The 25183-nt window shown below is 40.2% G+C and overlaps 3 protein-coding genes across 3 annotated transcripts; 1 reads left to right on the top strand and 2 right to left on the bottom strand.

The window, feature by feature from the left end:
• Nucleotides 1-65: 65 nt before the first annotated feature.
• Nucleotides 66-6143, bottom strand: vash1 (vasohibin 1). The gene is made up of 7 exons (XM_063499247.1): nucleotides 5240-6143; nucleotides 4921-5009; nucleotides 4490-4546; nucleotides 4052-4126; nucleotides 3030-3411; nucleotides 2523-2632; nucleotides 66-2361 (listed from the first exon to the last, which is right to left on the bottom strand). Exons 1-7 carry the CDS (start codon nucleotides 5459-5461, stop codon nucleotides 2289-2291), a joined length of 1008 nt encoding a protein of 335 aa, XP_063355317.1. The 5' UTR covers nucleotides 5462-6143; the 3' UTR covers nucleotides 66-2288.
• Nucleotides 6144-6427: 284 nt separating this feature from the next.
• fcf1 (FCF1 rRNA-processing protein) lies at nucleotides 6428-10143 on the bottom strand. The gene is made up of 8 exons (XM_063497950.1): nucleotides 10063-10143; nucleotides 9664-9728; nucleotides 9481-9552; nucleotides 9234-9382; nucleotides 9031-9103; nucleotides 8846-8933; nucleotides 7057-7151; nucleotides 6428-6915 (listed from the first exon to the last, which is right to left on the bottom strand). Exons 1-8 carry the CDS (start codon nucleotides 10063-10065, stop codon nucleotides 6867-6869), a joined length of 594 nt encoding a protein of 197 aa, XP_063354020.1. The 5' UTR covers nucleotides 10066-10143; the 3' UTR covers nucleotides 6428-6866.
• Nucleotides 10144-10158: 15 nt separating this feature from the next.
• On the top strand, nucleotides 10159-22542 carry arel1 (apoptosis resistant E3 ubiquitin protein ligase 1). The gene is made up of 22 exons (XM_063497949.1): nucleotides 10159-10206; nucleotides 10904-11124; nucleotides 11528-11696; nucleotides 13359-13579; nucleotides 14186-14257; nucleotides 14511-14737; nucleotides 14839-15076; nucleotides 15168-15337; nucleotides 15506-15686; nucleotides 15771-16015; nucleotides 16290-16367; nucleotides 16454-16595; nucleotides 16696-16817; nucleotides 17474-17549; nucleotides 17659-17768; nucleotides 17862-18041; nucleotides 18375-18500; nucleotides 19015-19144; nucleotides 19267-19325; nucleotides 19404-19493; nucleotides 19589-19764; nucleotides 20324-22542. Exons 2-22 carry the CDS (start codon nucleotides 10977-10979, stop codon nucleotides 20424-20426), a joined length of 3063 nt encoding a protein of 1020 aa, XP_063354019.1. The 5' UTR covers nucleotides 10159-10206; nucleotides 10904-10976; the 3' UTR covers nucleotides 20427-22542.
• Nucleotides 22543-25183: the final 2641 nt, after the last annotated feature.

The following is a 25183-nucleotide window of genomic DNA, read 5'->3' as shown; positions in this document are numbered from 1 at the left end:
CTAAACCACTGCCTTAACTTTCTTGTAGGAGGTAATAAAAAAAACCCAAAAAGATGTGTTGCCATAATCAAGGTGACTCTTTATTGTGATTCTGCAAATCAACAGTTTTTGATACAAAACAACCGTGTTATAAGACATGAGAATGGACAACACCTACCGTAGAGATAAAAACATTGGCTGCAGCAACATTCAAAACAGGGTGATAAACAATAAGTATTTACGGGTGATCGCCAACAACGAGGGTATAAAATGACGGCATTTCCAATAAAAAAATACAAAATGCAGGTAAAAGTGCTGTAAACAAACTGCTATACACTTTTGTTTAAATGGAAGTCAGTTACTTAGGTTACCACTTAAGGCAAGTGAAACATTTGATAAAGTTGCTACAAATAAAAGTACAATTCACACAAACTCGCCTCGCTGTTACTTTACAATAAATGCAGCTACATTACTCATCGGCTTTAACTCATGTGAAAGATGTTATATTTATCAGTTAGAATAACTGATGACACGTGTGTTTATGTCATAGTGATTCAGACGAGCGGAGCTGCTTTTGTGTTTAGTCGGGCAATAAGAATAATGGGTTAGATGTTTTAAAAAAAGTGTTTATCCTCCTCTTTGAATTATCACACAAGGCACGAGGGAAGTGGTTTGCAAACTAGTCACTACACAAGTAATCGTTGCCCAGCAGAGTCTAAGTGGATATATACTACATGACATGTATTTGCACACTTACAGTACAACTAGACAGATTGCAGACGAGCCTTGAGAGCTTCTGTAGGCAGCACAGGGACCTGTGATATGTCCAGCAGCTGAGCCGGTACTTTTTGTCCAGCTCCAGCTTCTTCGCTTTGTTTTAACAAAACTTTTTTCAGTCATTTAAAATATTTACATATTACTGCACTTGTGCCCCGGCTCTGTTTTATGTTGGGAGCACTGCCAGCACCAATTTCTATGCACAGTAACTGCTACAGAAAAATACTGTAACAACACAGGGAAGCTGAGTGAGGCGTTTGTTTGCGAGGAGTTGCTGGTAATCTATTCAACACTGAATCCTGTGAACGGGCCTGTGTGTACAAAAAAATAAACCTTAGGTTAAATAACTGGCCCCTGGAAAATATCAGATTCACGTCATATGACATGTAACACATTAACCGCCACTTCCATGGTCTAAATCTGTGGGCACAAATTCAATGAGCAGCGTTGGCATCTGTGAGCAAGAAACAAAACACAAGGGTAGGGCGGCATAGAGGGGTACCTGTGTGTACAAAGCTCAGATCAGCCCCAAGCATGAGGGAAATTTACACACGCACAAGTTAACTCTGCTTAAAAAAAATAAATTCTGCTTCTGCTTCTCTCACGACCTGATTCGAGGGTTAGAAATCTCTCGGCCCTACTGTGATTGGTCACCATAAACACAGTCATACCCACATGGAGATTCTTGTACTGTCACTGACAGTTAATGTTACAGGAAGTCCAGAGGCGGTGGAGTTAATGGAGACTCCAAATTAAGGGTCCACATAACAAATTCAAGTAAAAACATTTTTGTCAAGTAACATATAAACATTGTAAAAATGGCAGGGGAAAAGTGCATTGTATGATTTTCTTTAGCCTATCCAAATAAATAGAATTCCTTACCTGTTTTTAAGCCTGAATAGGTAAGGCTACACAGTGGGTATAACTGTTTTGCAGCAAAACGCTCAACTCAAACGGTCTGCCCTTCGTTCCTGATTGGATCATTAAATTTCTAATTTAGTAGAAGTGAAAACATCAGAGCAGGCGTTTTTCTTTTTACACTGAGCTGTGGTTGCACCCATAGAGCATCCATATTTCACTGCTGTAATCAGATTTTTAAAAATTGATATTGCATTTTTTATGTTGTTGTACCATTATGCAGCATACTGACTGTTTTTATGCTGCATTTTAGCGCTTTTTCTTTTAACCAAAACACATTTGAAAGATGATGTCACTTCACAGCTTTAGCTGTGCCATAGCATTAACCTGTGAGAGCACGTGTGTGCTCCAGCACCAAGCAGAAACTCTCTCAGACACGTCCCATTCTTTGCCTCTCCCTGTGTTTTTTGTTTCCAGCTTGCAGCTGCATCCCGGTCATTGAATTTGTGCATGAGGACTTGTGAGTGGGTGGCAGTTAATATGTGCACGTGTTGAAATAATATAATTTTCTAATGAACGTATTCTGTTACGCTCGTATTCTATGGCAAAATCTAACACCCTGTGTGGCGCTTTGAAATCTGCTAATTATCTAAAAAAAAAAAAAAAAATCTTCCTCAGACTCGAATCTGGTATCCGTTCATATCTGTGGACGATTTTTGTTCCAAAACCTTCTTGTCTCCAGAGGGGCTGCAAAAAAAATAAATAAATAAATGTTAGAAAAACAACGAGGTTTATTCATATAAGAAGCAAACTGTGACTAATTTAGAAGCTCCTTCTTTTTGCCTTCGATCATAAGACATCTCCAGAGCAAATACTGAGAACTATGTAGAGCATGTGATTAATCATACCGCCTCTCAACACGGCTGATCCTCCGTATGGGGCTGCCTGGTCCTCTGAGGGGTGAACCCATGCTGTTCCTCCTATCTTTGGTGGGAGATGGAGGTGCAGGCTTTCCTATCTGCAAAACCACAAAAGAACATAAGAGCTTCATTCACTTGAAAACATCATGAGTGAGCTACCAGTGCTTTCACCATTACTCTGAGTGTCAGTGGCTGAAGTATGTCTCTGTCTTTAATGTGATTGTGAAATGCACTGAGTGCACAAGATCAGCTACTGATGGACAGAGCCACCCTTGAGTAAAGCACTGCAGAGCAGCAAGTCATTAGTTTTATTATACACAGAGCTCAGCATCCAGGCTGCCTTCATTATATGAGCATCAGAGGTGATGAGAGAACAGCGTTTGAGAGAGATTGCTCTTCAAACAGCAGTTCAAATCAGTGTCACCACGCATGAAGAGAGAGCACGTCAAAGGGAATTTGATAAGCAAAAAAGGGCAGTCCATCTGTGCCATCTACCTTTAGCCTCATGTCTCGAGTATGTCTCTCCAGCTCCTTCCGTAGCTCCTCCTTGGTGAGCTTGTCCACATCAAGTATCGAATGTTTCCACTCTATCTGCTCCACGCTGTGAGCATCGTGGGAAACGTACTGGCCAATCTTGACTTTTCGTAAGGTGTGCCAGTAGCCCCTGTATGCTCCTTCAAACTCCTGGACCAAGTCCAGTAGTGTTCGAAATTCCAGGGGCTTAAACATGAGGTCCTCTCTTCGGCTCATGCCCAGCGCTCCGAAGCGCCCCCCGCTGTGGACTCCCAGCACAATGTGGTGGAAGTGGTTCCCTGAGAACTGAGATTTAAAGCTGAGGGGGAAGCGCTCCACGGCAGGCATGTTGTTGGTGAGGTAACTGCATCAAGCTGAGTCAAGGAAACGTACAACTGACCTTCAAATCCTAAGTCTAAAAAACGTCTGTACAAATTGATCTAAGACCGGGCATATCTGGTGAAGCCTGCTGCTTCTTATTATGTAGAAAATCCATCTGTTTTGTTCCGCTATATTAGATAATACCTGAAGCCAAAATTTGATGAGAAAACATACGGTAGGTCTGCCAAAAAACAAATTTATGAATCCATTTGTCAACCCATTCTGTCAGGCTCCACTGGAGTGAAGCAGAAAACAAAACAGTAACACTTTATAATACGGCTGTGACTAAGGCTGCAATTCCATAGCAATTAAATGGAATTTCACTGAATTTTATGCATATGTACTGATGTGTCCATTAATGTTTTAAAATTACTGTTTTTTTCACTAAACTACCAGGAAATTATGCAGTACTTAAATTTACATACAGTATAATTATTTCTTGTGTACCTACCCTTAAGTATTTGTGTAGAAATATAATTACATTGTAATTTTAAATAAAATTAATTGAAATTTAATTTAATTACAGGGTAATTACGCCCTTAGTCTCAGGCTGTATTGTAAAGTGCTGCCAACAAAACAATAAATTAAAACCTGCACCACGTCCCCTGTGGTCATAAAGATACATTCCCAAGATCACTGCCTCCAGACATTTGATTGGCAGAGCCTCCCGCGTCATCTCCTTAGCAATGTCCATTAACCTGCACAAAACAAAAGAAAAACGAGAGCCATTTAATGTCATTCTGAGTTAGGAGACAGCAGCCTACTGCACTACCAGTTACAGGAACACATTGTTATTGATTTCATGAAAACAAAAGCACTGTCATTGAGCCAGGGAAATAATATTGGCGCTACTAAATCTAATAAAGTGAGGTCAGGGAAAGTGTTTTCCACCCCTGTGCTGATTGACACACACTCCTACACACAAAGCCCTGAAGTAAACCAGAGAGATCCATATGCATGCACTCTCAGCAACACTGGGTAAATATTAAGAAATCAAAGACCCTCGTCCCAGACACCATGTGATTGCTGCTGTAAATGTCTGTGACTGAAGAATTCCTTACGCAGTAAGAGGGCGGCTTTTCTTTATTTCAAAAAACTGCGTTCCTGTGTGATTGTACCTGTAAAGCACAGTTAAGGTCATACTGCGAGAAGGCAACATGACAAATGTTTTAAGAGAAAGGAAAAGGCAGCTCCTTAAAGTGCTCTGTGGGAGTCATAGGCTGTTGGTTAATAATGGATGAAATCCTTCTCTGGCTGGAAATCAAGCTTTCACCTAATATAGCATCTGTGGTGGCCTACATTATATTTCAGCTGTCTGGCCCATATTTTAAACTGTGAAAAAAACAGTGGGTCAGTGGGATTCTGCACTTAAACATCCACATTTCTTATGATTGGTGTGTAAAATCTATAAACAAGCTATATACTCTCAAAATCATTTTAAATGCACCCTGTTATCACTGATTTTGTTCTAATCGGCTTGCTCAAAGGATACTGCAATTCCCTGATGTACTTCTGTATGGCTTCCAGGCGCTGTGGGATAGTGGTGGTAGGCTGGTATGTAGGCACACTTGGTATTGGAATCTGTGGGACAGAGCATCCAAACATCTGCATTACCATAACACAATCCCAATATTCATTGCAGCTGGTGAATGTTGCATTGTTTGACCTCTGTGCTCCTCTGTTTTGTATAACTAATAGCAAAAGTAGCAAAATAGAAATTTCCTGTGCAGGGAAGTTTGCACAAAACACACATTATATATTCAGTGCTGTGTGAGCAGCTGCATTTCCTTCCTCCTTCCTTTGGGCTTTACCTTGGGCAGGTCAGTGGCACCTCTTATCGCCTTCGCCAATGCTTCACCGCTGGGATGGATTCGAGCCACATGGCGCCACATCCTCTCCCAAGTCTCCTCATCCACCGGGAAGCCACTTCTGTTCACATAGAAAGGCACCCCTCCATCCCTCAACTCCTCGTCGCCTTCCTCCTCCTGCTCCTCGTCTCTCTCCTCCAATGAGCCAACTGTGGCCAAGAGCATCCCTTCCTTTACCAGGAAGCCCAGCAGAGTTCTGGCACAGAAACGTCCTGACTGATGCCTTTAAATCCTTACACCTTGATTAATCTGCTTGCAGGTTTAAGTAGGTGTCCACGACAGATGGCCAACTCATGACACCGAGTGGATTATGGCATCAGTATTTCATAAAAGAAAGGCTGATCTGCTATAATTAATATTCGCCTCTGTGTCACAGCACGTAAATATGAGGCAGTGGTTTAATAACGTGTATTAAAATCGTACTGCAATAAGTATTAGACACTTTGAAATAAACAATAGTAGACTAAAGGCCATTCAATGACCAGAAATTGAAATAAATAAATCGAGACAATAAGGCTACTTAAGGTATAAAATGCTTGGCCTTGCTGTTAATGTTCATCAGCAACCAAACACAGGCCAGCCAACATTAACACTCTCGATGCGAGGATTGACTTTGCAGACAGCAAAGTAGAAATTCCTAATTCCCTGTTTCGTTAGAGGTCATTCACGCCACAGACATCCAGCAAATCGCCGCTCTCCTGCATTTCCATCTCCCCGGCGCTGCTCACACGTCCACTTTATGTCCGTTTCACCAAACGATTTCCGTCCAAGTCCGCCGGTTCATTGTTCATGCAGATGCTCTTCTTGGCTTCAGCGTCTGCGGTTATTCACATCCAACGAGCTGCTCAGACACTCCCCAAATCTCTTCTCCTGCGCATGCTCCCCACTTAGCGGATGATCTCAGCAGGGGTACGATGATGCATTTAGGTGCTCCTCGTAAGCTGTCAACCTGAGGTCTGCTTTAGCTTATATTTCAATTTTCCAATTTAACAGTATACTACAAGTAGAAAAGAAGGAAATGTACTTCTTGATTATAAAATGTCACATTACTGTTAAATGTTAAATTAGCTCTGAGTAAACATCACTTTACACATTTAACATGCAAAAATGGAAGACAGAAGATATTTCAATAACACCTTTATTCAATCAAAAAAATTGTAACAATATGTTTCAAGAACAAATAATTCAATTAAATTATTTTGCAGTTTGAAATGTGACCAAATACACCCCATCCTCACAAAATTAAACTTCCATCCATTCAAGGCTTATCTAATCCAGCTGACACTGGGCGAGAGGAAGGGTACATGCCAGACAGGTCACCAGCTTATCACAGGGGTCATCATCACAATCATTCACACTCAAACTCACCCGTACTGTCAAACCAGAATCCCCAGTTAATGTGTTTGTTATATTAACCTTAACATGTATGTGTCTCTGGACTGTACGAGGAAGCAGGAGTATCCAGAGAAAACAAAATAAGCCTCAATCCTCAATATTTTTAATACAAATGAAAGGAATAATCAACAGGAAACTTCAGTCTATTTACAGTTCTTGGTCAGCTGTAGATACATTAAAATCTTGGAGCACCGTAGTCATCAGGCATCCGCTCAATGTTATACCTGTTTTTTAGAATCAGAACAAATTGATTTCAAAGTTAGCAATAACATTATTTTAATTTTATTTTTCAAAAACACTTGGAAAATAAAACAGCTACAATCAAAGCTGCCATATATTTTAATTAAAATGCAGAACCCTGCTACCTGTGGTTTGAGATGTACATGATGGGCACTCCAGGGATCTTCCTGACCCTTCTCTTCAGATCTCGGTCAACAGTGGCCAGGATGTAACACTTGTGCTGCAGAAATATTTTTACGTAATTTACATCTCCCCTTAGCAACATAGCCAGCGTTAGAAGATGGACATTTACACACATTACAGTTACTATTTGGCAATTTGCCTTTTATCAGAAAACTGTTCCAGAAAGCAGGATTAGTGTAAACTTTTAACTCTGTCACACTCCTCTTCTTACTGACTGGTTTTCTTTAATAAACCTGAACTACTTATTTGATTCCTTCTACAAACACACACATACATATATATTTTATCCTGTTTATTTACCAAATATTTTAGTTTTTATGTTTTGTACCTCAGAAAATGTTTAATAAGATTGCCTTCTTTGCATATAATTTAGTTGCACTTTTACTTTTGTATAATGACAAAGATTCTGAATATATATGCTTTGATATCAAGGTATCCATAAAGGAAAATTCAAATCAAGAGTAAATAATAAAAGAGTGGAACACACAAAATAAAATGGACTTTTTTTCCTTCCTGTTTTCTAATTAATTTGATCAGCATGTTTTTTGTTGTTGTTTGTTTAAATACCACATATCACTAAAATAATATACTCGAAACATATCACAACCTGAACTCAGAGTGATAACACAGAATTAACTGATCTAACTACAATCAGCTGTTCTGGAAACTGAGACTCTGAGGTGATTTTTGCACATGAGACCTGGACGATCTTGAGAAAAATCTGGTTTTAACTTTGTCTGAAAGTGTCCTTTCTCACATGTAGCACACAACAATACACTAATCGCTTCAGCTGGGTTCTCACTATTGGAACTACTCTGTTTAATTTCAGCCTGAGTACAGGGTAACCACTCGCCTCATCAAATCTGCAATCGGTGTCTGCAAAGTCAGACTTAAGAGGTGCAGCATCATACTTATGTTTTATCATCTGAGAAGGGGTCGTCTTCCCCAACGAAATGAAAACATGAAAGAAAGAGACGACACAACCTGGACATCTGGCAACTGAATAAAACCTCATCCTCTTCCACATCAACTCAAGCATAATCATACTCATTTATTCCTAATATTGTCACAGTTTCTTACTATCAGCAGATCAGAAAGACAGAGATTAGATATCTGACATTGCCATTTCCAGACAGCTGACAATGAGCTGGCTAAACAACAACAGCAGCTGATTATAAGCTAACATTATTCCAGCTACTGTTAGGCTAAAGTATCCTAAAAATCAATTTTCCATCTGTTGAACAGTTTCATTACATTGTCACATTTTATGAAAGTTTATTCAGTAAGTTTCTGAGTCCAACAATGTTTGTTCCACTTCAAAGAAAGTCTTACTAACACCACTAACAGCGGCAAAAACGGCAGCACTTAAAACCATCAGTGTCGCTGTCATCAGACTGAAGCGAGCTCATATACTCATATCAGATTCCTTTCACAATATTTTATAGCGTTCTCCATAGTAAATGCACATGGACACCAGCTGAGGTAAACAGCAGACTGCAGCAGACAGCAGACCTTTTCTCTACATCCTTTACCTAATTCCTTTGTTTAGGGAATAGCTGCAAAGAGTCCACTCTAAAGAGTTTTGGAGTTGGTTATGTAGTTCCTTTATTTTCTGTGGTCAATTTTTAAGGCTACCTAATTGTGTTATCTTACTGTTCAGCTCTTGTGTCTGCTGACAAGCAAACAGTTGGTGCAAATAAATTAACACTGACATTTAATTGCATATATTACCTGTGTTACTCGTTGGACTAAACAGTCATCGGCATAAGTTCCCTTGTGTGTGCAAGGCAGACGCTCAAATCTTGGATCTTTTGCTATCCTACAAAAAATAAACGAGGTGAAGACAGTTTCAATAACAAACATAACTTTAAATGCATTCAAGTTTGAAACACTTATTTACATCAAGCAGCCTTTACCTGAGCGCGACTCTGTATTTCATTCCAAGCTTTTCAATCTCAGCCATTACACAGTCTGTAATATATGGTATACCTGGATGGGATGGAATTTATTTTAAAAATTAATATAAACTTTCTGTTTTATTGGATGCTGATATAAAACAAGTGACATACAGCAACTTTATTATTTTCATAAAAAATTCCCACTGAGCACTAATACTTACATTTGGCATAAAGGCAGTCCATCATAGACTGAACAATGTCCAGTTTGGCCTTGATGGAGAAGTTTATAAAGTTTGTGTCAACCAGAATGTGGTATGGTGGGCCAAGCTGAGTGTTGTATTGAAAAAAGAGGCACGATGGGTACTTAGTCCTGCACAAAAATCAAATAAATCAAAGAAATTAAACCAAATTAATGATCAAACACTTTTTAACGATCCAATGTGTATTTCTGTTGTGTGGCTAACTTACACTTCTCTCTCCTTCAGCTGCGAAGGGTCTTTCTTCTTTTTCTCTTTTGCTTTGGCTCTGTCTGTCTCTTTTCTACAAAACAAACGATGAGTTGTGGCAGCTTTTTACGTGGGAAGTGGGTGAAGCAATGAATCACATGGCTCTAAATAAAGCAGAGACGCAGAAAGCACTGCCGAAACTTACATTCTTTGGTCCTTGAGACTGATCATTCTTTTCATCGCTGCATATCTCTTCGTTTTCTGCTTCCCCTGCATTGATGAAGCCCAAAATTGATCACAACCAACACATAAGAGCGGAAACTGCAACTGTGTTAATATCTAATTTTTCTAAATAGAGTGACAAAACCGACTCAAAACCTTTTGAAACGTTAACGTTTAAAAAAAAGGATACCGTTCACTGTTTAACCTTTAAAACGTCGCGACTAAAGATCTGATGTGGAAACATTGCATTAGCATTAGCATGTTAGCTTAACGGTAAAGCTGCCAAAACTCTCTAACCTTCAAGTCAAAAAAAAAGAAGAAGTTATCTAACAACAATTGTTAAGTCAGTGATGTTACTCTGATACAGTGAGAAACTACGTACCATTTCAAATTCCAGTGACTGAACCCACAGACCGGCTACAAGTACGACTTGCTACCCTCGTGTTAGCAATGCGCAGACGTAATCAAAAATCGACGCCCGTTCTGCGCATTTTCCGGTGGCTACGCTAGCGCCTCGCAGACGAAGGTAGCTGCAATGTTTAATAATAGTTTGGTATATATCACAATATTGCATTTGTTCAGTTTTGCTTTGTGTAGTCGTGGTTTTGCAAAAGGCACCTGTGACGATATGCACCTTAATAACCATTTTGGGGCAGGCGACGAGATTTCTGAAAGGACGCTGACATTCTGGGCTAACTCTGCTAGCTGTTAGCGTTGTGTTGTCTGGTCGGAGTGCTACTGTAGCAGTTGTTAAGGGTAGCCTTCCCACTGTGTCAACAGACCAGAGAGAATTGATGATGTTGCAGTTAACCTTTTTATTTTCCGAGGCTTTTGACCTTCCCAATAAATTTTAGTTAAGCTTTCTGTTTGAATATGTTATTTCTTTAGCTAGCAGATAGTGTGAAAACGTGCTGACAGCTGAGCTAGCGAGACCAGAATGGTTATCAATATCTGTCATAATCAGTAGCTGCATTGTTGGTCTCTCATTGGATTTGACTTGCGTATCTTTGACCCTGTTTGTCCTTACTAAAAGGAGGTTTGTCAGAGCCTCGTTTCATACATATTTCAATGCCACGGATTTCGTATTATTCTGGACATTTAAATATTCATGCTTTGTTGACAGAACAGTCTACAGCCGTGCTCCTTGGTGTTTCCATCTACCTCTTATTTGAGCAACTTTTTCTTAAAAATCCCATCTGGCTAAACTCGTTTTTCCTCTGTAGGAGATTTGAATAACTCGGTGGTGTTTGGTGTTTGAGCACGGAGAAGTCTGAGTGAAGGCTGAAAGATGGTCTGATGGACCGCCGTTTCTTCCTGACCTTCCTCTTCTGCTCACTGTCGTGGATCTTTTTCTGGGAAGTGCGCTGGAAGAAAGGAAAAGAGAGTCAGATCGAGGAATGGCTCAAAGGACATAACCTCTCTCAATACAGAAACTTATTTGAAGGTCAGTGGATCACCGTTGGCTTCAATCCTACTTGCCCAAAACAATACAGACATTTAGCTGATTTCTTTTTTTTAAGAGCAAGCTGATGTTAGTGATATGTGTGAGAAGACTTTCTGAGTTTTTGCAGAAATAACAGAGGCAAAAGTATCACTTTCAACTGGATTTACTATGGGTTTATTTCAGAGAGATTGCATTACCTCTAGGTTTGACTCTGGTTATATTTTTGTTTTGATCAGTAAACATTCAGACTAAATTGATGCCAGTGGCATGCACATACAAACAGCACAGGCGTAAGCTTTCATTATAGTAGGTTTTAATGAGGATCTAGACCTTTCGGGTCATTATGGATTTACTGGCAAGTATGAGTACTGGAGATTTTATATGCTGTTCATGTGCCATCCAGATGTACACACACTTGAGGAACTGAGTCTGAGTGTTCTTAGTCGTTTGGAAGAGGTGGTGAAGGAACAGCAGCGCTGGAGGGAGATTGCAGAGGCTCACATCCAGCTGCTCCGAGACTTTGCCTTCCAGGAGTGGCTTTGCTCCCAGAACCTGGAGCACTATTATCATACGTAAGCAATGAAAAGTCTTAACTTGAACATTTCTACTAATCTGGTATGAGCAGCAACCCTTTGATGTAATCAATTACTTTTTGCCTTGTCATAAATATAGATTATTCCCGGCGATTTCTAAGATTTTGTTTATTTTTTTAACGCTTGGTTAAGTTGTTTCATGTTGGTTAACACACACTAGGTTTATTTATGTCCACTTGAGGGCACCCTCTCCATTCACGGTTAGCTGAGTCTGCTGACACTGAGCTGTGTAGGCTGCAGTGTTTCGGAGGGTCACTGCAGTAAAAAGCATTCTTTAGAGACTGCATTTGTGAGACCCTGCAGTAATGCAGATGTTTCTGTATATGTGTTGGGTGCTTTATTCTGATTCAAACAGAACCAGCTATGATTAGTATTAGTTATTGCGCTATCAAAACAATGACAAGTATGCCGGGTTTCTTTTTTGAGTAAACTGTTATGTTTCTAAAGGTCAGCTTTGTTTCAGAAACATGGAAAATCATGTTTGTTAGGACGATTCCTGACATTTTTAGTGGGATACAGTGTCACATTTCTGAAGGTCATGGCTGCAACACTATAGCTGCCTCCACTGCTGTTGGCTTTTATGTAAGCCTTCATTGCTCACATCATTTTTCTTCTGTGCTTTTGATTCAGTGAAGAACTGGAAAAGCCAAAGTTAATTATTACATTTTTTTTGACCAAAATATAGTATAAGTGGGGATTTAAAGTTGCTTTTAGTATTAGTTGTACCATTATTGTCAGTATGTACTTATTAAACTGAGACAGCATCGCGCATGCTGATTAACAAAGGATAGGAAAGGCAGTCTTACAGTTTATTTGATTTCAGTTATTCAGTAATCTCGGTTTTTGCCCATAAAGATTATGCTGTGAAAGCATAATTGCTGCATGATCTCAGTGTCAGCTGACACAGAGACAGTATGAACATTTATTTTAGAGGATTAAAGGTCTTCTTTGTATTTATTAATACACTGTATTTATCCAGTCCATTGTTGCTGATCTGATTTTGAGCTAATGTCGTCAGGAAGATTTTATAGGATGCCTCTAGCTAGTAAAAAGGTGTATGAGGGATTATTTGTGCCAAATGCAATTAGTGATGCTGTGATGTTTTTCTGAAGTTTTCTGTTTGTATATCTATTAATGTGCGCTGATAATTATCAGTATATTTATTTATTTATTTATTTATTTATTATTGATTTGTGACTTGGTGAACCAAAGATGATTTTCCACTAATCTGGACAGTAGAGTTATTATAATTCTAATAATCTTTTGCTGTGTCCGCCTGGGCTCATCCAGTATTTTCCTCCTTCATGTACACCACAGGAATTTGTTTTGTTTTTTTCCTTCATTTTATTTTATTTATTTGGAAAAGGCTTGTTGGAACATGTCATGCGATGTAACTTTTGCAATACTAGAGTAGTTTAGGAGATAAGGTTGAGGCTCCTGGCCTGAATTGTACTTAAACCAGATTTTGTTAAGCATGTCGGACAGGTTGTTGTGTGTGGTTGGAACTGCATTCTTGTTTAACAGACCTTGAGTTAATGTTAGGTTTCAGTCCTGAAGCCTAAAAGAAAGGCGGTTGCTTAATGCTAGGATTCATTTCTATTACCTGCTTGACATACTTTCACTTTTTGTTTTACACTGCAGACTGAAGACCTTGGGTTGTATGAATTTGGATGATCTCTCTCAGTTTGACAGTCAGCTGCAGCTTTCTTTAGCTGCCTGGGGCTACTACTACGAAGACTACATAAAGTTGTCTACAGGCATCAAGATCCTCCAGACCTCCAGGGGCAGTCGTGACCAGGACTACGAGATCCGGCTGGTGCACAGCCTCGCTGAGAGACGTCTGAATGAGAAGTGGTCATTTGGTGAGACCCTGATCACATTTTTATTGTTGCCTTTAAAGAATGTTAGTTGTGGTTGCGTTCCCCAGCTGTAGAGTATCAACAGGCATTCAGATACAAGATATAAACCGAAGTACTGTTTGCTAAGTGTTTTCAAGGGTTTTCACAAATGTTACTCAAAGAAGCATAAATCATTTGAATGTAGCTCAAATTCTCTAATGGGGAAGTTATGTGTTACTTCATCTGTTTGACAACAAAACAACTCTTTGTTTTTCTGTCTGTTCCCTGGTGTGAAAACAGTCTCTTTGCACCTACTGTGGAAAAATCTCTGTCAAATAAAACACATGAATGTTGTCTCTACCTTACCAGCTTTCCTGTTGTTTAACACGGTGTGGTTTCTCATACTAAAGGACAAAGCTGGACATTTTTGTCACACCCTTTCTTTGCATTTGATTTAAAAATAAATTTAGTGGTATGGAAGACCTGCCTGAATTTACATAATAAGAAAACTATGTGCTAGAGACAAAGGAAAGTGCAAGCATTGACACTGACTCTGCAGACAAGGAAGAGGAAGTGAGCAGTTTCTACAATTGAAGTAATCAATAGTGCATTGTGTTACTGTCTTCTCAGCGGGAGCTCTCATATTTGGCTGTAGTGTGGCACTGTGCTTCTTGATAAGGGACCTCATGTTTTACGTGATTGGTGAGTACAACATTACCTATTAGTATAAGAGGCTGGGCTGGTACGGTTGGTGTTCACTTACTGATTTTTATTCCTGCTCACACTCTGGCTTTAGTTGGTGCTGCTGTTTTTTTAATTTTTTAAATAGTTGATGATGAAACGTTGGTTAAACTTTAGTTATTTTAATACTGAAATGTTTTTTTTAAAGGGCAAAAGAACATTTTGATTGCAAACATGAGTTCCAACTCTTGTGCTTCTTTCCTTCTTGTGGCAGGTGGAATTACTGTTTCCATCATAGCGTTTGTCTTTACCATCAAGTTCCTCTGTGAGCTTGCGGCAAGGGTGGTCAGCTTCCTGCAGAATGAGGATCCAGGGCGACGCGGTGATCGTAGCATCTACGACTATGTCCGGGGAAACTACCTGGACCCACGTTCCTGCAAAGTGTCGTGGGACTGGAAGGAACCACAGGAAGTGGGACAGACTATGAGTTTCGGAGTCCAGGTGACACTAGATTCTAGATGTTGAGAAAGGAAAAAGAGATGGTAATAAAATCTCATTTCAGTATTAAATGACACGTTCTATATGTATTTTTGTCTTTTTAGCTGTTCTATAAGAATGGTCAGCCTTTCCCAGCACATCGGCCTGTGGGGCTGAGAGTCAACATTACCCACATTGAACTGGCCCTGGACATCCCTGTCACACAGGAAGTCCTGCAAGACCCAGAGTCCAATGTAGTCAAAGTGGCTTTTACAGTACGCAAGGCTGGACGTTATGAGGTTGCAGTCAAGCTGGGTGGACTGAATGTGGCTTATAGCCCTTATTACAAGATATTCCAGCCAGGTAGACACGTAAAATGTTTTCATGCAGTTTACATGTCAAAACAAAATCTTTATTTTGGATGACTATATTTCTGTTCTCTTTTTCACTTCAGGTACAGTTGTTCCATCCAAAACCAAGATAGCCTACCATTTCTCCACCCTGGTGCTAACAAATGGACAGCGGCACACTTTACAAATTGAGCCCAGAGACGAGTATGGAAACCCTACTAGTAACTCCACATCTCTGACAGATGAAGCAAACTACAGTGTCCATGTGCACTCTGTAAGCAAGTGAAACCCCCTTTTCTTTTACCGATTAAACTGAGATTATTTTCTTGATGATGATGAGTATAAAACCTAGGATTCGTTTTTATTCTTAAGTTGCACAATTGCACAACCATTAGCTTTAGAACTAAGCTTGGATTCATTTTTAGTCTTTCTGCTCTTTCAGCTAGGCACAGCAGATGATGACAGTCTGGAGGGCCTCTACAGCAAATCTGTTTCAGTCAACAAGCAACAGTGCCAGGTTCTGTTGAGACTGACCCTGAAGAAGACTGGCTGTTTCAGGGCTCGCATCTCCTACAAGGATCAGCCGCTCAGCAATGGGGAATTTGACATAATTGTTCTCAGTGGTGAGCAGCTTGTACATGCTGAAGAGAAATGTATTAGCTACTGTTTTCATAGCCTAATGCTCCTCTTTGCATTGCACGTTGCAGAGAATGAAAAGGCCTGCGTGGAGAAGAATGTATCCACTCCTGGCATAAGCATCTACTTTGAGGCATACCTTTACAGTAGTGGGAACTACAGCAGTTCATCATGGCAGTTGCCAGCCTCCTCTTTGTTGGCTCCCCAGAGGAGGCCCTCCATGGGAGAAGAGGAGGATGAACATGACTCTCCTGTGGAGGGACAACCTGAGAAGGTCAAGAAACCAAAAAAGGTCTACTGTTACATATCGCCAAAGGTAAGTGACCGGTGGCAATATAATGGTTAGGTATTGGAACCAGAATCACCTTTACTCTAGATCAGTGCCCACATCCATACATACACATACAGACCTATTTACACAAAAGCTTTAATACCTGAATTATATTAGATGAAGTAATAATTAAAACACTTCAGTTGTTCTTGTATACTTATTGTCTCTTCCAATTTATTTATTTGTTTTAAATTCAGAGATTTTAAAACTGTCAGTATGAAAATATGAGGGCATTGAACCTGAGTTTTTTTTCAAACAGCAATTATCCGTGAAGGAATTCTACCTGAAAATTATTCCATGGCGCCTTTTCACCTTTCGAGTATGTCCAGGAACAAAGGTAAGCAGAACTAATGTTAGACAATAATTTTTTTAGATTGCTTTGTTTTATACGTGATTAATGTTTAATTGAATTATTTTCTTTAGTTTACCTATTATGGTCCTGACCCAGTTCACAAGTACCTAACTCTAGTAGTGGATGATGGGATACAGCCTCCTGTGGAGCTAAGCTGCAAAGATAGGAACATCATGGCTGCCACCTTCATTCGCTTCCTGCACAAGAATATTGGTTTGTTTGAGTGGAACGCAGTTACTTTTGCACGATCTGCACTTAGCAAATACCGTCTCTTTGGAAAACTGTAGTAGTAATTTAATAATGTTGTTTTTAGGCGGCTCTGAAACGTTCCAAGACAAGGTGAATTTCTTTCAGCGTGAACTCAGGCACATCCATTCCAAGAGACCTCGCACCAAGACCTGCCTAAAAGTCAGCCGACACGCCATTCTGGATTCAGTAAGTCTTACGGCGTATGTTATTCTTTCTAGTGGAAAAGCAGAAGAATAGACATAATTTGTCTAATCCAGTGTGTAATATGTGGTATGTAATTTATTTCTCCAAAACAGTGCACCAGAATGACGTTAAGCATTAAAGTCTGAGGTTTATTAACAAAAACATTTATTACCAATGTTTTCTGATTTAAAAAAAAAAAAAAAAAAAAAAGTTTAGAGGAAAGCCTTTTTAAATTATCGGCTCACATGTCACTCTGACCTTTTTCCAAAATGTTTTTTCTACGACGCCAAACACGGTGAAACAGTGCTCCCTTTTGTCTGTGTGTGTGTAGTACGCATGTCTGATATATTCCTGTATAAGAGTTGAACTTGGCAGGAGTTACAGGATTTTGCATTAACCAAATGGTGCGTGTTAATCTGAGGCATGATTTCACCATCTGAGTATGAGCCAGACACACACACACACACACACACGTCAGTCCTCTGAGATTTCAGTTTCCAAGTGTTTTTTGCTTTACATTTAGGATGTTCTATTTACTCTAATCAGATTTTTTTTTTTATTATAAGCTATGTTTTAAGACCACAGGTGTAATCATAACAGTGACGTGACCATTATGATCATATAGACTGTTTCATTTGTCATTTTTGTTCTTTGTTCAGTCATTGAAGGCCACAAGGAACTTCTCAGTGTCTGACTGGAGTAAAAACTTTGAGGTCGTGTTTCAGGACGAGGAAGGTAAACACACAATCAACACGAGGCCTAATGGAGTACTGACATTTTGCCTCAAGCAGTTCACTTAAAATCAGAAAAGGATTTAAGGTGCGTTAAAATCTTTCCTCTGCAGCTCTGGACTGGGGCGGTCCGCGCAGGGAGTGGTTTGAACTGATTTGCAAGACCCTCTTTGACACATCGAATCAATTGTTCACCCGCTTCAGTGACAACAACCAGGGCCTTGTGAGTTTCTGTTTTCAACCCTTTGTATATTCTGTATACACCATCAACACTTAGTTTTGAAACTCAGAGAGAGTATTCGTCTTCATTTTCCAGGTACACCCAAATCCTGAGAGGCCACCCCACTTGCGCCTAAAGATGTACGAGTTTGCGGGTCGCGTTGTAGGGAAATGTCTGTATGAGTCTGCTCTGGGTGGAGCCTACAAACAGCTGGTTCGAGCTCGCTTTACACGTTCCTTCTTGGCCCAAATCATTGGCCTGAGAATGAACTACAAGGTATGGAACGCAGTGCATTCCAATTAAAGAGACACTTTGCTCGGAAGTTGGAAGGTCACGTCTCTATTGTTTATCCTCTAGCATCAGCTGTTCTATCTCATCACTTAAACATTCCTGACAAAGCCAAGAAACCTCATTTCTTTCTTGGCATTATTTATTTAACAGAAAACTACCCAATGTGTTTGGCTGTTTATCCAAATTACTTAGCTTTCAAAGTTGAGAACTCCAGTCCACCCAGTCATCTTTTTATCCTTCCCTGCTAGAAGATGAAGTACCGTGTTTATTTAAAAACGTAATTTTTTCCTGTGTTTTCGTTTGATTTTCCACATGCAGTACTTTGAGACGGATGACCAGGAGTTCTACAAAACTAAAGTGTGCTTCATCCTAAACAATGACGTGAGTGAAATGGACCTGGTGTTTGCCGAGGAGAAGTATAGCAAGTCGGGACAGCTGGAGAAGGTGAGGCAACACTTTGGAAAGGAACCTCCCCTTATTTTATTTCTTCTTTTTTTTAGCACTGATGTAGGAGATCCCAGGAGATCGAAGCAGTAAACCAAACAAAAGAAACCATATTGCTTGTTTGGCTAGAGCATCAATTTTTCTTAAAAGAGGAAGAGTGGTGAGTTTATATAAAAGGATGGACGAGTAGAGTTTGGCATCCTTTATAAACTTTGTTGTTCACTTGTAAAATATCACCCAAATAGCTGACTGCGTAAATCTGTGATGAAACAGAACTCAGACTCGCAGATTTTTAATTAAATAACGACGTTACTTCATCAAATTGTTTCTTTAACATTAAAATGAATTGCCCAAATATTTATAAATTAGCTGAGAAGTAATGTGACATTTTCAAGAGGGTTTCTGGTCTTATATGTACTAATTCTTTCCTCTGGTTCTTGCTGTTACTTGCCAGTTTTCAACATACCTTAAATGTCATTTTCTATCATTTTCACCCCGTCGTCCTCTTTTCCAGGTGGTGGAGCTTATATCTGGTGGAGCTCAAATTGCTGTGACCAATGAAAACAAGATGCATTATCTTAACCTGCTGGCCCAGTACAGACTGGCCAGTCAGGTAAGAGATGAGGTGGAACATTTCCTTAAAGGTAAGGAAATGAAGCTAGCACACAGCTGCATTTTTGCATTTGTATTTTTCTTGCCAGTTCCTCTCATTTGAGATCTCTGGTAATGCGCACATAATTGGTGCATTTTTCCTGATCAATTGCAGGTTTGAATGAACTGGTTCCAGAAAACCTGCTAGCCATATTTGATGAGAACGAGTTGGAGGTATGTGCGATGTTTTGTAATTAAGTCCTGCTGACATTTTAATCAACACCGGATACTTATGGATTTTTGTGCTTCTAGCTGCTGATGTGTGGCACTGGTGACATAAACGTACAGGACTTCAAGGCCCACGCTGTGATTGTTGGCGGATCGTGGCACTTCCGAGAGAAGGTGCGTCACGGACGCTTTTCTTATCTTGCCTTCTTCCCTAGCAGCTGGTAGAAATGTCTGTGATCTTGTTTGCTTTTCTTTTTTCCTTCCCTCAGGTGATGAAGTGGTTCTGGGCGGTGGTGTCTAGCTTCACGCAGGAAGAACTGGCTCGTCTTCTGCAGTTCACCACCGGCTCCTCTCAGCTACCCCACGGCGGGTTCAACACTCTTTGCCCCTCGTTCCAGATCATCGCTGCCCCCACACATAGCACTTTGCCCACTGCACACACCTGGTGAGTAGAAGCACACATACTGAGAAAAAACATGCCTCAACACTGCTGCTATGTGTTTTTCTGACTGCTGCCAAATCCTGCATCATGTCTAAAACCAACAGTCTTCTCACTGATGATATAAATCTTTAAGACCAGATCACACGTCCAGTAAATAGTTTTAATTGTACAAAAAAATGTTATTCAAACGGGAGAAAATAGCACATTTCTGTGGAATAGTTTCAGTGGCTTATTTATACATACTAATGAGTTTTTTATGGCAGCAACAGGATGGCATACATGGGACTGAGTCAAAATAAACTGTGTGAGAGAGTAAAAAAAAATCACCCACTGCAACACCATGGCTCACTGATATGTTTTTAATAGTTGCTGGAAACAATAGAGCTCTGTGATGGTGTGTTTTGTTATATCATGTCTGGAAATGCTTAAAATCATTTCCGTTTTTGGTCTTTTAAATTGATTTTTTTTTCTCTATACATAACAAATAATGTAATATCAGCCTGTTCTCCTTTTCAAATCAACAAATCGTTCAACCACATGCTGACTCTCTGTGTCTGTCTAGTTTTAACCAGCTGTGCCTCCCTACCTACGACTCCTACGAGGAGCTGCACAAGATGCTGAAGCTGGCCATCAGCGAGGGCAGTGAGGGGTTTGGCATGCTCTGACTCTTCCATCAACTGGCACTGTGGTTTCACACATGAGACCAGCACTGCTCCACTGCCCTGGTTTCCTGCATTGGTTCACATTTAACAGGTGGACTTGTTGGCACTCTCACCCTCTCTAATAAATACCCTCTCTCAAGATGAGCGAGCGTTTCAGGAAGTCCCAGGAGTCTGTGGTGATTCTCGTATGAACTCTAGTGCTACTGTATATAAAATATTCCACTTTTGTATAAAGAAAAAAGGAAAAACAAACAGACAAAAATGACAAAATTCCAACTGCTGAAAAAGGGTGTTTGGAAAATTTTTATTTCCTGATGCTAAAGTTTGCTTAGTTTTATATGTTTGAGAGACGAATAATACTAGAGCAAAGGCCTTGAGTATAACTGTATAACTGCTTCTTTGGCATTTTGCAAACTGAGGAACACTTAAGTGCAACAGCAGCCTACATGTGACGTTGGTGACACGTGCATGTACAGCACTTTGGCCTTAATCGATCAGGGACTGATGTGTGTATGTAAATATTATAATATCACTCTTTAATTTGTACATACTAGCGCGTATACAAATGTTTTCATCTTGTTACTTTTTGATTTAATATTTAAGGAGAAGGGATTTACTTTACTGTTGCACGTTTGATGGGTTGAGATTTAATATAATTTCTACAAGTTTTTTTTTTTTCTGTCTGAGCAGAAGTGGGTTTTAAAAGCAGCCAAGTGATATTGTTTCTATATACATTTTAACTTATTGTGTCTTAAAAGTAAAGTTTCTGTTGACCCTTAATCTTTGGTTTTTTATGTTTTATAAACCTGCCTTATTCATGCCCTTTGCCTCTGATTGTATCCCGAGAGGTGCGTAGGTGAGAGAAACATACTCAACAATAGTAGGTAATAGTCATGTTATGATTTTTCTCTTATTACATGCAGAGGTTACTGTGGATGTGAAAGCTGTTTGGGTGTTGGAGGGGTGAGCCCTTGTATAACAAACATTTTGTTATATAATGCTTTTGACTGACTCATTCACAGCCTTTCATGGGTTTACCTCAGAATCTCCTTTGCCACCTATGCATCCTCTGACACAGGTGTGTATGTTTTCATGCACATGCATGGCAAACATGTGCATACGGTTTGTTCATAGTTGCCTCCTTCCAGCCCTGACTGTACAACCTTTAGCCATATGCTCCATCATCCTGTAAGCTAAGCAAAGCATCTTTGAACAATAAGCCCTGTTTCTTTGTTATATTGTTGTAAAACTATTTATTTTTATTGCTGTTAGTTTTGTCGATATCCTGAGCCAACAGAAGTGTTTCCTTGTTTATTTGTTTGTTTGTTTTATGAAGTTTTTTCTTGTTTATTAGCACTTCCTTTTGTGTTGCAGAGTTTACATGGTCATTGGCCAATTTGGAGAAGTCTGCTGACAGCTTGTAGAGCATTTAGGAAAAGTGATGTTTACTCATAGCAAACAGAAAATGTTAATAGGTAATGATTCTTCTTAGTAGTGTTTTGATTAGTTTTGCCCCGTAAGCAGTCAAATTTGACTCAAGAGATTGAACTTAGTAAATGGCAAAGAAATCCCATTTTGACAGTAAGTGTTGGATTTATTTGCATTGGCTCCTCAGTGCCAATCGAATGTCAGAGCTTTAGCTGATCTTACAGTGTTAAAGAGGTTTGTGAGGGTTTAGGCGCTCGTGTTTGTTTGGGTTGTGCAATGTTGACCTGACCTTCAGCACCAGTACCAAAAGCTGACATCATATTTATCCAGCACAAAGCGTAAGCATTACTTGTACGACTTGATCAGTGTAAACAAGTATAACTGAGTTCTGTCCTGTAATTTTATGTTGTTTAATGTTTTGCTCTTCACGATCATTTACTACTCTGTTTTCTGTTTAGATGCTTTTTGGATTAGATGGCCTGAGTGTGATTTTTAGCGATTTAGATGTTGTGAAATATTTGCCTATGAAGTTGAAGATAGGGTGGGGTCCGGGGGGTAATTCTTTCCTTTTACTTCTTTGTTTTGTTTTTGTTTGTTTTTGTTTTTTTAATGGCGAGCCTCTGCTGCTGATGAATGTTTGAGATTCTCTGGATGGAGCTACTTTGTTTATGGGAATAAAAATGATGGAATAAATTCTTGTCATCTTATTTCAACGTCTGTGTGTCGTATTTATCTTATCTGAAGAAGTGTTATTACACACCCCTATTTCCACCCAAAAACCCAGTCTATGGTTTGGTGCCTCACATGTGCTGGTTTGAAAGTTGACCTTGATCTGACCCTAAAACACCCTGTAAACTAAAGTGACGTTCATTTAGAAAGCTGGAACAGGTGTAATGCTTGAGAATAAGACTTTCTTGGCCAGACGAATGCATGTTTTAGGCACAAGAGGGCACTGGCTCTACATGTGACATGAGCTCACCATGAGTGACAGATGCATGCTGCATCTTCTATAATCCCCACAGACAGGTTGGCTGCAGTGATGAGGGAGCTTTCCTGTCTTCAGCTAACCCGCTATACTTTAAGTCTTCCACACAGAGGGAATCCCTGCATTTACGAGCATTTCTCATTCTCTCCTTCATGCTCGCAAATACAAAATAAAGTTAATTTAACTTGGAGGGGTAAATTAAAATTTGTATGATGATTCCTAAATGCAGAAAGCATAATGGGGGGGAGAATGGCTTCCATCATACGGAGGCAGCCGCATCAACACAGGATGTGACAGAAATACACTCTTGCCCTCCTGTTTGTTTTCTCAGTCGATGTCTGATAAGCCCTCAACTAAGAAAACATCTTTAATGTCTGTGGCTACGCAGGTCCTGTGGCCATCAGCACAATACCCACATATTCCTGGCGCGACTCCTCGTACTGTGGTCTGAACACTATCAGGAGCCGGGAGAAGGCATCTTGAAGTACTTGGAGGCAGAAGTCCAGTTATTTGGTCTTGGCATGCACCTGTGGATTTGCATAATGGTCTCTCTCAAATTTCCCCCAGGAATGCTCCCTAAAGAGGGACCACAAATCAGAAAGTTGTCCTCTGGCATCTAACTAAGAATAATGTACCATGTTGGAAAGGCCTTCTTTCCTTACAGAACCTGTGGGAGATCGCTCAGCAACAGTACAGTGTTGTTTTTGTGTGTGTTTTTTAAATAAATTTAAATCTGATGATAAAAATTCCCTAGAAAAAATATGTTTCTCAGACAAATTTTCCATGCACTATTCCATAAACAACTCCAGACCCAACTGTAGCTTGGTTTGGAGGTTTAGGGTTTGCCAAGTTCCTGGAGGGGGGGGGGAGTCAATTTATGGGTGGTTCTCTTCGACCAAAGAATTTACTTGGTCGAAAATGCAGTGCCTCATTTCCCACTTCAGACACCCCCTGCCTCTGAGGAGATGTCCGTCGGTTTCTCTGATCAAAGATAATTGTCCGCAGACAGGGATCCACACAAGGGAGACAACACAAATGTGGCACGCCTTTATGCATCTTTAGAACATGACCGCGCGCTCTCTTCCCTGCTAAACAGCCATGGGGGTTGTCTGCTTCCCATTCCAACATGCAGGTCCTCATTACCTGATTGGACGGTGCTGATTAACTGCCAACTGGATTGGCTGCAGATATTTATCATCTGCGATGATTGGGCCAATTTAGACTCCAATCTTAATCAGGGTTGTTGAAGGACAGCAGCAGGCCGAAACTTCAGTTCTCTCCAGGAAGTTCACCGTTACTGTACACAATCTAGTGATTTCATGTTACATACAAATGGGTCCAAACCGTCCCAAACATCAGGTCTCTTCATATGCACACATGCTGGCCCTCTAGAAGAAGCAGAGTATGAAAGAAGAGCCTCCCTCCATCCGCAATGGCTTACCACAAACGCGACTTTGACTGTTTTGGCTTTTTGGGGGAAATTCTGCCTCAGCTGTGCCTTCCGAAGTTGGCCTATCAGCATCTTAGAAGTGTGGTTCTGCTATTGACGTTGTTGAGGATTATGGAGAAAACAGCTGTAAGAAATGCACATCACAGTGATGACAATGGTCTGGCAACTGAGTGCGGCACAGGAATGTATGGATGGGATGTTACTGCTGATTAAAGAGATTTTTTTTCCCTGTGATCTCTTGATATTTCACAGATTCTCTGTTGCTCCTATCAATTCTTCTGTTATTTAAGTGATGAGACCTGGCTCTCAACACTTAGGCTGAGATGACTGCAAGTCTACCTGGAACAGCACGTAAAAGCGGCCTGACAAAGGAGAAAGGGCCTTGTTTGAATACATTCCTCTGTCAGGAACAGGACCGCCAACATGTGCTTTGTTTTGAAAGTGATATAAACGTCCATGCGTACAGCTGAGGTCAGAGACAAGCAGAAGCACGCGTTTTGAAAAACTGCTAGCGCGGAGATTAAGCGTCCCCCAGCTGATGGCTGTCTATATTATATATGATGCTGGAATGTGCCTATTGATTCATGGGGTTAGCTGTCCTGCTGGGATGTGCAGCTGTACTGTATTTGATATGTTGGGAAACATTTCAGTAGTTATATTTCTTTTGTAATAACAGGGACTCTAATGTTGATTGTCTAACTGTCTGAGAAATACCCCATGCTGCTCCGCCCTTATTGTTAGCACAGTTGTCACTATAGCGTATGTGAATAGGCTGTGAATTGCAGCTTAGCCATGTTAACAGCATGGGTCGCGGTCTAGTTGAGTCTGTCGCCTGACCATGGTAATCTAGACTGAAACATCTTGACAGTTTTGTACAATTAGTCTCCTAGTGACTTT

Source organism: Pelmatolapia mariae, linkage group LG16_19 (assembly GCF_036321145.2).
Source record: "Pelmatolapia mariae isolate MD_Pm_ZW linkage group LG16_19, Pm_UMD_F_2, whole genome shotgun sequence".
Lineage (NCBI taxonomy): Eukaryota > Metazoa > Chordata > Actinopteri > Cichliformes > Cichlidae > Pelmatolapia > Pelmatolapia mariae.
The sequence above is the reverse complement of the archived record's forward strand: the minus strand, read 5'-3'. Positions and strand labels throughout refer to the sequence as shown.